The sequence below is a fragment of the Vombatus ursinus genome, unplaced genomic scaffold (genome assembly GCF_900497805.2).
Source record: "Vombatus ursinus unplaced genomic scaffold, bare-nosed wombat genome assembly UNPS02010769.1, whole genome shotgun sequence".
NCBI classification, from domain to species: domain Eukaryota; kingdom Metazoa; phylum Chordata; class Mammalia; order Diprotodontia; family Vombatidae; genus Vombatus; species Vombatus ursinus.
Genome location: NW_020950547.1, coordinates 4,114,958 through 4,128,092, shown reverse-complemented (window position 1 = coordinate 4,128,092; position 13,135 = coordinate 4,114,958). Strand labels below are relative to the sequence as shown.

Here is a 13,135-nt window from a genome sequence, read left to right as displayed (position 1 = left end):
GGGGGGGGGGGCGTCCAAGCGTCGCCCTTTGTCGCGCCCGGGGCCCCGGCCCGGCCCGGCCCGGCTCGGCCCGGCGCGCTGTGCTCAGGCCCGTACCTTCTTGTAGTTCTTGCCGAGCCAGAGCCGCACGTTATCAAACTGGGTCACGGTGTCTGCGGCCTCGTAGTACTTCACGTTGGGGCCTCCATCCTTCTTCCGCACCGCCATCTTCTCCTGGCTCCCCCCCCCCAGCTGCCGCCGCCGCCGCCACCGTCGCCGCCCGCCCCGCTCCCTCGCCTCGCCTCGCCTCGCCTCCTCCTCCGCCCGCCGCCCGCAGCCGCCTGGGCCCAACGCAGCGCCCCCTGCCGGGCCCGGCCACAGTGGTGCGCGGAGTGACGGGGGGGGGGTCAGTGAGAAGTGGGGGTCAGTGAGGGGAGAGGGAGTGACTGGGGGGGTCAGTGAGGGGAGAGGGGAGTGACGGGCAGTCAGTGAGGGGAGTGATGGGGGGGTCAGTGAAGGGAAAGGGGAGTGACGGGGGGTCACTGAGGGGAGAGAGGAGTGATGGGGGTGTCAGTGAGGAGCGGGGGTCAGTGAGGGGAGAGGGGAGTGACGGGGGGAGGGTTCAGTGAAGGGCGGGGGGGGTCAGTGGAGGGTAGGTGGAATGACAGGGGATTTAGGGGGGAATAACAGGGGGAGTGAGTGAAGGGGGGAGTGACTGGGTGGGAATCAGTGGAGGGCGGGGGAAGAGAGCGGTGGGGGGTGATGACAGGGGGTCACTGAGAGACTGCGAATGGGGGAATGACAGAAATAAGGGGCGGGGGAAGTGACTGAGGAGGTCATTGAGGGGCAGGGGAGAGCGTCGAAGGTCACTGAAGAGTGGGAGGGGTCGAAACTCTTCCATGAAGAGAAAGCGGTCTCCCTTCTCCGGAAGCCCCCCTCGGATGTTCCAGCCCCTTCACACCGTTGCCCCTCTCTCCCAGAGACGTTCGCTCCTCCTCGGAGCCCCCACGCTTCTCCCCGCCCCTGGGGCCGTCCCCTCGGACCCGCTTTCCCTCCGACACCGCCCCACTTAGGGCTGACCCCGGGCCCCGCCCTTTCCTGAGGGGATTCTGAACCTTCTCTCCCAAACTTTGGTGAGGAACCACCGAGAACGGCGGGTGAAGGGGTGTCTGCATCGAGAATTAGAGAAAAACTTTTTCTTTGGGCTCGCAACCCCTTCCGCGCCGCTGGCAACCCTTCCTATAAGCGCGCGACAAAAGTAGAGCCTGGGAGTCACGGTGGCCGAGTGGTTAAGGCGTTGGACTCGAAATCCAATGGGGTTTCCCCGCACAGGTTCGAATCCTGTTCGTGACGGTAGAGCTGCTTTTTTATTTCTCCTGCTCAAGAAAAGGGGAGGCTCCAACCTAATTCATACTGTGTCGGTTTCGGTTGGAAAAAAAAAAGGTTAAGCGCCTGGATTTTCGGGGTGTAGAGGGGAGGGGCGTGTTTTTCATAGCCCCGTTGATGGCTGGCCGAGCCGCCATCCTGCCGGTCCCTTCCTTTCGAGGTCTGCCCGCTCTTGTCAGTTTTTATTAATTTTTTGGAGGGGGCTATAGGGGTGTGATTAGTTTGAGGTTAGATTGGATGTGAGGCAGAGATATTTTTAGGGAAGATGGCAGGAAAGACTCTTACAGAGTAGCTATGATGAGATCGCCTTCTGGGAGTGTAACGAGAGGAGGGCGAGAGGTGTTGAGGGGTGACTCCCAGTGAGGACGCGCCAGCAGCTGCCTTTCTGGCGTTTCTTAAATGGGGTGTCTTAGTGATGCTCCAGAGCGTATGAGGCTAGCTGAAAAGCAAGTTTGTTTGTATGGAAAGTCCTTGTACTAGGCTGCAGTCAGACAGGAAAAATCAATGGTACGGGAGTTAGTGTGGTACAGAGGACGCACCAATGGTTCGGAACTAAGGGGTCATGAGTTCGAATCTCCCTTCTTGACGATTGTTGGGTAACTAGTTTGTTGATTCCTAATTCATTCAAACAAGGTTGGTTCCATTATGTTACCTTCCAAAGGTTTCTTCTGCTTTAACCTTTATTAGCTGAGGAAGGAAATTGGGGGGAATGAGGAAAACGCCACACAGGAGATAATTTAATTGTAGCTAAACTGACCAGTTGTCTTATTTTTCTGTGTGCATAGTGACCTGTTTGTTCCACACCTGATCCACATTATATGTTGAGTATCCTATTACGTTTCCCCTTTTTGTGAAACCTAGATGTCAGCCTAATTTTTATTAGCTGGCCTCCAGGGTTCCAGGGTGAGATTTCAATGAGCTAGAGTTGGAAAAAAAAAAAAAAGGGAGTCTTCTTATTCGAAGCGGCGACCTGTCCCCCCGGACTGAGCTCGGTTCAGCTGCACGCAGGGGCCAGTAGAGGCTCCCTGGATGGAGAGGGGAGGGGGCCCCAGGACCTGGAGCCCTTGTCTGGGACTGCTCGATTTCTGCATCCAGGCTCCCCTCTGTCCTTCGGCTTCCATTCAGTCAAGTCTGGCGGTTCAGGGCGACGCCAGTACGGCTACAGTAAAATCTACCGACTCAGAACTGAAAAGGTTCTCTTTTTTTTCTCGAATTCCTGTTACCTTTCTTGGTAGTAAAAACACGTCTTCTGCCTTTTTAAACTGGCTGATGGCTGAACAAACTGGGCTGTGATTATAATGGAGAATTATTGTACCATAAGAGACAGCTTAAGAGAATCCTGAGAAGTGTGAACTTATACAGAATAAAGGGAGCAGAATCAGAAGAATTTATATGACAGTATTATAAAGAAAAACAACTTTGACAGACTTAAGACTGGAGCAGTCTCTATAGCTAGAGTGCTGGATAGGAAAGTTATTGCCTCTGAGTTTAAAGCTTTTCTATCATTTGAACTGGATTTTAGGGGTATAGTTCACAGAATATTCTTCACTTGAAATGTCTTTCTGGGTCATGGAGTCAGACCTTTATGACTAGAAGGTCGTCTCTTCCATGTGGCATCACTTTTTTGTCTGCCTTTCAGAGAATCCAAATAACTCACCTATTGGCAATAAGTGGTTACAGTGGATTGCTTTTGTAGGATCATTGCCAATCTCTGGGACCATTTCGTACACAAAGCAATATGACCAGTCTCTCCACTCCTAGGTATAGAGTAGCTTTCTATCAAATTGCGAGCTTGTGTATCCCACGAATATCATGGCTTCTCAGCAGAACTTCTAGTTGAAAGTCCTGACAATTAGTTCAATCATCACATTGTCATTTATTTCAGTGCTCTTTTGGGCTGAAGTTGTGGCTAGGTGCTAAGCTTTCTCTAACTCCTCTTGAAGCCAAGAGATGTATAGATTGTATTTGTTTTCTTTCTATCCTCTGAGACTCTACAGTCAGTAGGTAGGTGTGATCCAGGCCCATATATAAGCAGAGAGGGTGTAAAGTCATTGATTAGCATAGGAAAGCAACATGTTGATTACACGGAGACTTTTATCTCAGTGTCCCTAATATGTGCTTTAAAATTTAGTGTTTTTTCTGGACTTAAACACACACAAAATCGAGCATTTATATGTACACAGAAAAACACAAAAAGAAAATTACATGGGGCAGCTAGGTGACACAGTGGATAGAGGACTGGCCCTGAAGTCAGGAGGACCTCAGTTCAAATGTGACTTCAGACCAAACACTTGACACTAGCTGTGTGACCCTGGGCAAGTCACTTAACCCCAGTTGCCGAAAAAAAGAAAATTACACAAGGGATTATTGGTGTGTAACATGCTTCATCATAGCTACACTAGATTGGTCATTATTTTTTATCAAAGGTCTTAAATCTGTCAAAGTTGTTTTTCTTTATAATACTGTCACATAAATTCTTCTCCTGATTCTGCTCACTTTATTCTGTATAAGTTCATACTTCTCAGGATTCTCTTAAGCTGTCTCTTATGGTACAATAATTCTCCATTATAATCACACAGCCCAGTTTGTTCAGCCATCAGCCAGTTTAAAAAGGCAGAAGACGTGTTTTTACTACCAAGAAAGCTTATCCTGCAAAGTTGTGAGTAATACTTAAAGAGGGAAATGGACCCTTAAGTGAAATAGAGGATATTCAAGTATTGCTTTCATATGAAAAGGCCAGTTTTTTTCTTTTCTTTTCTTTTAATCCTCTCTTTAAGATCAGTAAGTTTCCTTATTGAGTTTAATGTATTTCTGCACCAAGCTCTGTGTGTGTTTTGCCTATTTCAGACAAGTGAGATTCATTTGATGCCAACTCTCCCTTGTTGCTTCTTCCATGTTAGTATACTTGTCTTCTTATGCCCCTCTTTATGAGAAATAGCAAGCTTTACTCCCCACTTGCTCGTGTCTGTACTAATGTGACTCCTTTTACTCTCCCTTTTCTTTCCCTTCTTAAAACTAAGGGAATTGTGGGAATTTACTGAACCAAACTGACTTCATCTTGTGACTCAATTCTGGACCTGGCTCAGTGCCCTTTCTGTTCAATTATAGGTCTAGTCCAAATTCTATTTTGCAGGGAAACTTCATTCAGTTATGGGAATTGTGAGAATACTTTATTACATTGTTTGAACCTATCCCCGCATGGCTGTAAAGCTGGACCACTTCTAGCTGTTTCTTAGAGACACTTAACTAAGGACCTAGGTTATGCTGACCAGAAACCCAGTCAAATCATTGATGCAAGGAGTTTTCTCACACTTATGCATCTCAAGCAACCCATATATCTTATCTAAAAACTGGTCCTGTATTGGTCAATCAGTTATTGTTTCCATGTTTGATTGAATACAAACATTTGGGGGGGAGTGGGACCCCTTTTTTCTGACTTTAGGGAATTGTACTTACTCGCTTTCCCCTTCCCAACTTGAAAACTCCCTAATCTTTACTCCAATTAGAAATCATATTACTTAATCTTGTGTCCTGGTTTTTACCTTGTTAATTGTTCTTTTAATTAATTGGTCTTGTTTGGTTGTTTTTAATGTGTAACAATCCTTCTCCTCCTGTATTCAGGGTCCAGTACCAAAGCTAAGGAAGCCTGGTCCTGATTCGTTATGCAATTGGTATGCATTATTTAATAAACTGATAGGCTCAGACGTTCAAACCTTTTTTTCTTCAGTTATTTCAGATTCCACCTGCCACAAAACCCTAAGAACATGACTAACTTAACCCATAACCTGTTTTTCTTATTTAATCCCCTTAATACCTTTTGAAGACATTAAGGTTCTAAAGGAACATTTATCTTTCTTCTCCTCCTTTTAGATTGTTAGTACTATATCATCATACAATCCCTTCCAGTTGCTCACATAAATTTACCTTTCTAGGTTTCTCTTGATTCTTGTGTTTGTATTTCAGTTCTGGCCTTTTCATGTGAAATACTTGAATATCCTCTATTTAATTTAAGGGTCCATTTCCCTCTTGAAGTATTACTCACAACTTTGCCGGTTAAGCTTTATTGGTAGTAAAAACACGTCTTCTGCCTTTTTAAATATTATATTCCAAATTCCTCTTTTTTATGATGGAAAGTTCCAGGTCCTGTATGATCCTGATTATGGTTCCTTGGTACTTGAACTCCTTCTTTCTATATATTTGTAGGATTTTTTCTTTTATGTAGATGCTCTGGATTTTGGCTAGGATATTCCTTGAAGTTTTCCTTTTGAGCTTTTTTTTTTTGTTGTTTTGTTTTAGGAGGTGATTGGTGGATTCTTCTTGCTCTTTCCCCTAAAAATAGTTCTAATAGAACTGAGCAGTTTTCACTTATGATTTCTTGAAATATAGTCATCAGGTTTTTCCCACTCAAAATCATGGGTTTCATGGAGTCCAATGGTTTCTAAATTATCTCTCCTTGATATGTTTTCCAAGTCAGTTTTTTATATCTGATAACTCACATTTTCTTCTTTTTTTTCAAACTTTTGATTTTGTCTAACATTTCTTGTTGTCTCATGGAGTCATTGAGTTCTCTTTGGTCCATTCTAGTTTTCAGGGAGTTCCTTGGAAAAAGTTCATGACTTTCTCTTTGAAACAATTTATTCTTCTTCAAATTCTTTCCTCCAGAGTTTTTGTTTCCTATTTTCTCTCTCACTTAATTTCTTGTAGATAATCTTTGTACATAGTTACAAACAGCTTTCCAGAAATTACAAACTTTGTAGGGACTAAGGAAAACAGGCACAGTAATGCACTATTGGTAGAGCTGTGAAGTGATACAACTATTCTGGAAAGCAGTTTTGAACCAAGTCAAAAAAATTATTAAGCTGTGCATACCCTTTGATCCAGCTATATCACTACTAGTCCTATATCTTTAAGAGATTTTTTTTAAAAGTGGAAAAGGACCCATGTGTACAAAAATATTTATAGCAGTTCTTTCAGTGGTAGCAAAGAACTAGAAACTGAAAGGATACCCATCAGTTGGGGAAAATGACAGAATTATGGTATTATGAATGTAATTAATACTATTATGCTGTATTATCAAAATGAAATATATTTGTAAAATGCTTAGCACAATGCCTGGTACATAATAGGCACTTTAAAATGCTTTTTCCTTCTTTCAAAAAGAAAAAGATGGAGAAGATGGTTTTAGTGAAACCTAGGAAAACTTTTATGAACATGAAGTGAGCAAAACCAGAATAATTTATACTATAAAACAAGAAATTGTAAAAGTTTTAAGTATTTTGATCAATGTAATGATCAAGAGGGATTCCAGAACACTGGTGATAAAACACATCACCTGTCTCCTGACAAAAGTAATGGATTCAGGATATAGATCAAGACATTTATTTTTTAGAAGTGGCCAATGAAGAAATTTGTTTTGCTTGACTATCTGGCTTTGTTTTTTGTTTGTTTTCCCTCCCAAAGTGTGTGTGGGGGGGAGGGTAAGGGGGAGAAGGAGAGAAAATAGAATTTTGTTAATTGAAAAAAAATAAGTATCTCTTAATCCAAATTGCATTCGAGAATGGCTGATCAATTCCCAGCATCACCAACACTGAATTAAAGTATCTGTTTTCTTGTACCCCTCCAAGCTTTGTCATTTTCCATTTTGGTCAACTTTGTTGATGGAATAGTTGAGAGGTGGAACTTCAGAGTCCATCACCTATCAGGAAGTGGATAACATGTTTCATCATGAGTCTTCTAGAATCATAATTGGTCATTGCAGTAACCAGAGTTTCCAAATCTGTAAGAGTTTGTCTGTGTTTCTAGTATTGTTGCCTTTGTATAAATTATTATCTTACTTCACTCTACATCAGTTCATGCAAGTCTTCCCAGGTTTCTCTGAAAACACCCCTTCATCATTTCTTACAACACAATAGTATTCCATCATATGTGTATACCATAATTTGTTTAGCCATTCGCCAATAAATGGACACCTCCTCATTTTTCAAATCTTTGCCACTGCAAAAAATGGCTACCATAAATATTTTTTGGTAACTCTTTACAGTGTTTTGCTTAAGACTAATCCTCCATACCCCTTTCTCCCTTCTACCCTTATCCTCCTGTTTCACTGTTCAGTGAAACATATTTCTGTAGCTAACTCTGTGTATGTGTGTGTATTCTTCCCTCCTTTGACCAGTTCAGATGGGAGTGAGGTTCAAGTGTCACCAGCTCCCCTTCCTCCTCCTTCCTCTTTGTATACATTACTTGGGCTTCTGGGCATGCCCAGTTCTGACATGGAGCCCAGTGAGTCCCCTACCACTTGGGTGGGGGTAGCCTCCTTTGATTAGCTGCCGGCATCTTTAAAAGTGGCAAGGCTGAACCCTTCCCTCTCTTTTCTACTGGTTGTGCTCCTTTCTGTTGTGCCCAGCCTGCATGCCATGAACTAAACTGATGAGAGGAGAAGGATTTCCTTCCCTACTCCCTTTCTTTTACCTTGACTCTGAAAAATGGGCCTGTGATGTTGTTTGTCCTCAAATTTCAGGTGCTGGAGGGATCTCCACCAGATGGGGGAGTTTAAACCATGATAACATTGGTGCAGGATTCCAGACGGGATGGTGCAACCACCAATCAGGGATGGAAACCCTGAGGAACCTGGGGGCCTGGAATTCAAGTTCAAAAGGGTGATTTGGGACTTGGAACTGGGATTATGCTTCATGAGAACCAAGCTAAACTATGAACCTAATCCCTTTCCCCTCCCTAAAGACTGAGGTAGTACAGGGGAAACAAGAATTATACCTTCTGCGTGTGGAAGGAATAAATTGGCATATTTGTAATTATACCTTCTGACCCTGCACATGTAACACAGACCACCATAACCCTCACTGCCTAGAAGACCAAGTATATCACATTTCACTCTTCTCCCACTCCCACAATCCTCACCCCAAAGTCTTTAGGAAGGGGAGAGAAATTAGGTTCTTTGCCTGGCGCCTCCACCCCCAGGTACAAGTCCCCTCCTCAGTCTGTACCCTCCCTTCTGGGTGTGAGCAGAGGTTGGCACCTGTTCTTGCTCTTTGCACAAGGTTAAGCCCCTCTGTGCCAGATCTTGGATCTGGTTTATTCAGTCCCTGCTCTAGAAAGCTCCATGAGGTATACTACACCTCACCCCCAGTATCCATAGACCTCTCTGTCTCCCTGTGCTGACCTAGACTGGAAAAAATGACCGAGTTATTTTTTGTCCCCTCTGATTTCCCAATCGGAACTCCATCTGGTATATTTTCTAAGTTTTTATGGAGTAATTGTGGGGGAAGGCTGGGCTATATTGCTTCCTCCTACACTATCTTGGCTGGTTTCTCCTCCTAATTTTAAGCAGATTAGTTTTGTTGGTGCAAAACCCTTTCAACTTCACATAATAAAAAAATGTCCATTTTATCTTCTGTGATCCTATCACTTTAGTCATAAATTAAATTTTTCTTCTCTCCAAAGATATGAAAGAAAATTTCTTCCTTGCTCTCCTGATTCACTTGTGACATCAAATCTCATATCCATTTGAGAGTTTCATTTGATATACAGGGTAAAATGTGGTTAATATCTAATTTCTGCTCAACTTTTCAGGTTTTTCAACAGTTTTGTCAAATAGTCCTTATCTCAGTACCTGAGATCTTTGGGTTTACCAAATATTTTACTCATGTGCTCATCTGCTTCTGTACTTATTGTCTTTCACTGAGCAACCTATTTTTTTCCAATTACATTTAAGTTCCAAGCTGTTTCCCTCTGTCCTTCCCAATCCCGCACTAGAAAAGGCCAGCATTTGACACAGATATATGTGAAATTGTATAATACATAGTTCCATATATCAGTTATTTCTCTGGTGGTAGATAGTATCTTCCTTCATAGGTCCTTTGTATACTAATATAACTCAGAATAGCTTAGTCATTCACATTTACTCTTCAAACAATATTGCTATTAGTGTACACAAAGTTCTGGTTTTTCTCATTTCACTCTTCATTATTTCATGCAAGTCTTTCCATGTTTTCCTAAAATCAACCTGCTCATCATTTCTTACAGCACAGTGGTATTCCATCACAATCATATACCCCAACTAATTCATTCCCAATTGATGGGCATCTTCTCAATGTCCAATTCCTTGCCACCACAGAGAGAGCTGCTATAAATATTTTAGAACATGTAGGTTCTTTTCCTTTTTCACAGATCAACTTATTTTTTAACTAGAATAAAATATTTTATAATTACTGCTTTGTAGTACAAATCTGTTCCTAATAGATTCCCTTCCTTCCCACTTTTTTTCATTGTTACCTTGAGTTTCTTGACAATTTGTTTCTCTGTATAAATTTTTTTTCTAGTTCTATAAAATGGTTCTTGGTAGCTTGGTACTAAATAATACATTAATTTATCAAATAAGTAAAATAATTTTTATTGTATTGGCTTTACCTACATTTGAGCAATTGTTTTCTCCAGTTATTTAGGTGTGTGTATTTCTGCAAAGTGTTTTATAGATGGATTCATATAGTTTTGGGATTCTGGGTGTAGCTTGGAAGATATATTCCCAAATATTTTATACCTTCTATCATTACTTTTTTAAAAATTCAATTTTATATCATTTTCAATTCAGAATTTTTTCCCTTCCATCTCCCCTATCTCATTGAGAAGGCAAGAAAAATAAAATCCATTACAAATATATATATATACATAATATACAAATATATATACACACATACATATTTATATCTGTCTATCTATTCATACAAAACAAATTCCCACATTAACTATGTAAAGAAAGAAAGGGAGGAAGAAAGGGGAGAAAACAAGTGAGAAGAATATCAGCTCTCAATATGGAAGTGTATAGCATTTTTCATAATTTTTTTTAAAATTGTGCTTGGTCATTGTGTTAATTGTGTTACCAGAGATACCAAGTCTCTCAAAGTTGATTATCTTTACAATATACTGTTATTGTATAAACTGTTCTCCTGGTTCTGCTCCCTTCACTTTGCATCAGTTCATACAAGTCTTCCCAAGTTTTTCTGAAAGCATCCCCTTATCATTTCTTAGAGCACAATAGTATTCCATCACATTTATATACCATAACTTATTCAGCCATTGCCCAGTTGATGGGCATTCCCTCAGTTTCCAATTCTTTGTTGCCACAAAAATTGCTACTACAAATATTTTTGGTTATATGGGTCCTTTTCCTTTTTCTTTGATCTTTTTGAGGTATAGATCTAGAAGTAATATTGCTGCATCAAAAGGAATGCATAGTTTAATAGTTTGGGGGAATGATTCCAAATTGCTTTCCAGAACAATAGGACTAGTTCACAACTCCATCAACAATTTTAGCTCAGCCCCGCCAACATTTGTCATTTTCCTTTTTTTTTTTATCATCTTAGTCAATCTGCTGAGTATGAGATGGTATCCCAAGGTTGTTTTAATTTGTATTTCTCTGATTATTAGTGAGTTAGAGCATTTTTTTTTCATATGACTATTGATAGCTTGGATTTCTTCCTCTTAAAATCGCCTAGTCATATCCTTTGACCATTTAGGAATTGGGGAATGGTTCTTATTCTTGTGAATTTGGCTCAGTGCCCTATATATCTTAGAAATGGAATCTTTATCAGGCAAATATACTATAAAGATCCCCCCCCCCCAGTTTCCTGCTTTTCTTCTAATTTCAGCTGCATTGGTTTTGTTTGTGCAAAAACTCTAATTTTATGTAATCAAAAGTATCCTTTTCACTTATTGTGAACCTCTCTATATCTTGTTTGGTTAGAAATTCTTCCCCTGTCCATAGGTCAAACAGGTCATTTCTTCCATGCTGCACTCATTTACTTATATTATTTTTTATGTCTAAATCACATCCCAGTTTTGAGGTTATCTTAGTATATGGTGTAAAATGTTGGTTTACATCTAGTTTTTGCCATACCTTTCCAGTTTTCCCAACAGTTCTTGTTGAATAGAGAGTTCTTGCTCTTATCATTGAGATCTTTGACTTTGTCAATCAAACACTAGGTTACTGTGCTCATTTGCTTCTGTATATTATGTACTTAATCTATTCCTCTGATCAATTTATTTCTTATGTAATACTAAATTGTTTTGATGATCAGAGCTTTATAGTGTATGGTTTGAGATCTGATACAGCTAGTCTCCCTACCTTCTCATTTTTTTCATTGATTCCCTTGATATTCTTGACCTTTTATTTCCCCAGATGAATTGTGTTATTTTTTTCTAGCTCTATAAAGTACTTCTTTGGTAGTTTGATTGCTATGATACTGAATAAGTAATTAATTTAACTTATTGTCATTTTTGTTACATTGGGTCAGCCTACCCATGAACAAGTACTATTTCTCTAATAATTCAATGTCTTGTGTGTGTGTGTGTGTTCTTTTGGAATTGTGTTCATATAGTTCCTGTGCATGTCTCAGCAGGTAGATTCCCAAGTATTTTATACTGTCTGTAGTTATTTTGAATGGAATTTCTCAATCTCTTTTTGTTGGGTTTTGTTGGTGATATATGGATACTGACAATTTTATAGGGGTTTATTTTATATCTTGAAACTTTGATGATGTTTCAATTAATTTTTTAGTTGATTCTAGGGTTTTCTAAGTATACCATCATTTGTATAAAGCAAGAATTTATTTGCCTATGCTTATTCCTTCAATTTCTCTTTATCATGCTGATATAGCCAGCATTTTTAGTACAATATTGAATAGTGGCAGTGATGATAAACATCCTTGCTATATCCCAGATTTTATTGGAGAGACGTCTAGTTTATCCTGATTATAGACTTTTGTTCTTGGTTTTAGGTAATACTACTCATCATTTGAAGAAAAACTTTTATTTCTTCCTATGCTTTCCCAGTATTATTTGTTGTTGTTGTTTTACAGCACTGTCAAAAGCTTTTTTTTTTTTTTTTTTTTTTAGGCAATTGGGGTTAAGTGACTTGCCCAGGGTCACACAGCTACTAAGTGTCAAGTTTTTGGTCTGAGGCCAGATTTGAACTCAGGTGAAGGCCTGACTTCAGGGCCAGTGCTCTCTCCACTGCACCACCTAGCTGCCTGTTAAAAAGCTTTTTCTGAAGTACTGGAATAAAAATATGATTTTTAAAAATTAATAGGATCAATTATGTTTATAGTTTTCTTAATATTGAACCAGCCCTGCATTCGTGGTATTAATCCAGCTTGGTCATTGTATATGACCATTGTGATACATTGCTGTAGTCTCCTTGCTAATATTTTATTTTTAAAAAATTTTGCATCAATATTTATTAGGGAAACTGGTTTAGTTTTCTCTATTTTGACTCCTCCTGTCTTAGGTGTCAGTCATATTCATATTATAGAAGGAATTTGGCAGGATCTCATTACTTATTTTTTCAAACAGCTTAAATTATATTGGAATTAATTGTTCTTTAAATGTTTGGTAGAATTCACTTGCAAATTCATCTGGTCTTGGGTTTTTTTCCCCCCTTTGTGAGTTACAGCTGGTTCAATTTCTTTCTCTCATAGTGGTATTTAAGTATTCCTGTTCTGTTAATCTGGGCAATTTTTATTTTTGTAAATATTCTTCTATTTCATTTAGATTATCAGTTTTATTGGCATATTGTTTGGTGCAATAGCTACTAATAATTACTTTTATTGATTGGTGGTCAATTAACTTTTTGATACTGGTAATTTTATTTTTTTAAATCAAATTAGCTAATAGTTTATTTTATTTCTAGTTTTCTAATTTAAAAAAAGCTTCTGGTTTTATTACTTCAATGATTTTTAAATTTTACTTTGTTTTGATT

At 39.8% G+C, this 13,135-nt stretch overlaps 1 protein-coding gene and 1 non-coding gene across 5 annotated transcripts in view; one reads left to right on the top strand and one right to left on the bottom strand.

The window, feature by feature from the left end:
- Positions 1-242, bottom strand: part of SMARCC2 (SWI/SNF related, matrix associated, actin dependent regulator of chromatin subfamily c member 2) — a 19,746-nt gene extending 19,504 nt beyond the window's left edge. For all 4 annotated transcript variants that reach the window (XM_027854983.1, XM_027854985.1, XM_027854984.1 and 1 more), the window contains exon 1: positions 97-242. In XM_027854983.1, the coding sequence (XP_027710784.1) occupies positions 97-207 (111 nt within the window). In that variant the 5' untranslated portion in view covers positions 208-242. The remainder of the gene's footprint in view (positions 1-96) is intronic.
- Positions 243-1,250: 1,008 nt separating this feature from the next.
- Positions 1,251-1,332, top strand: TRNAS-CGA. The gene has a single exon. It is a non-coding gene; the product is annotated as a tRNA-Ser (tRNA).
- Positions 1,333-13,135: the final 11,803 nt, after the last annotated feature.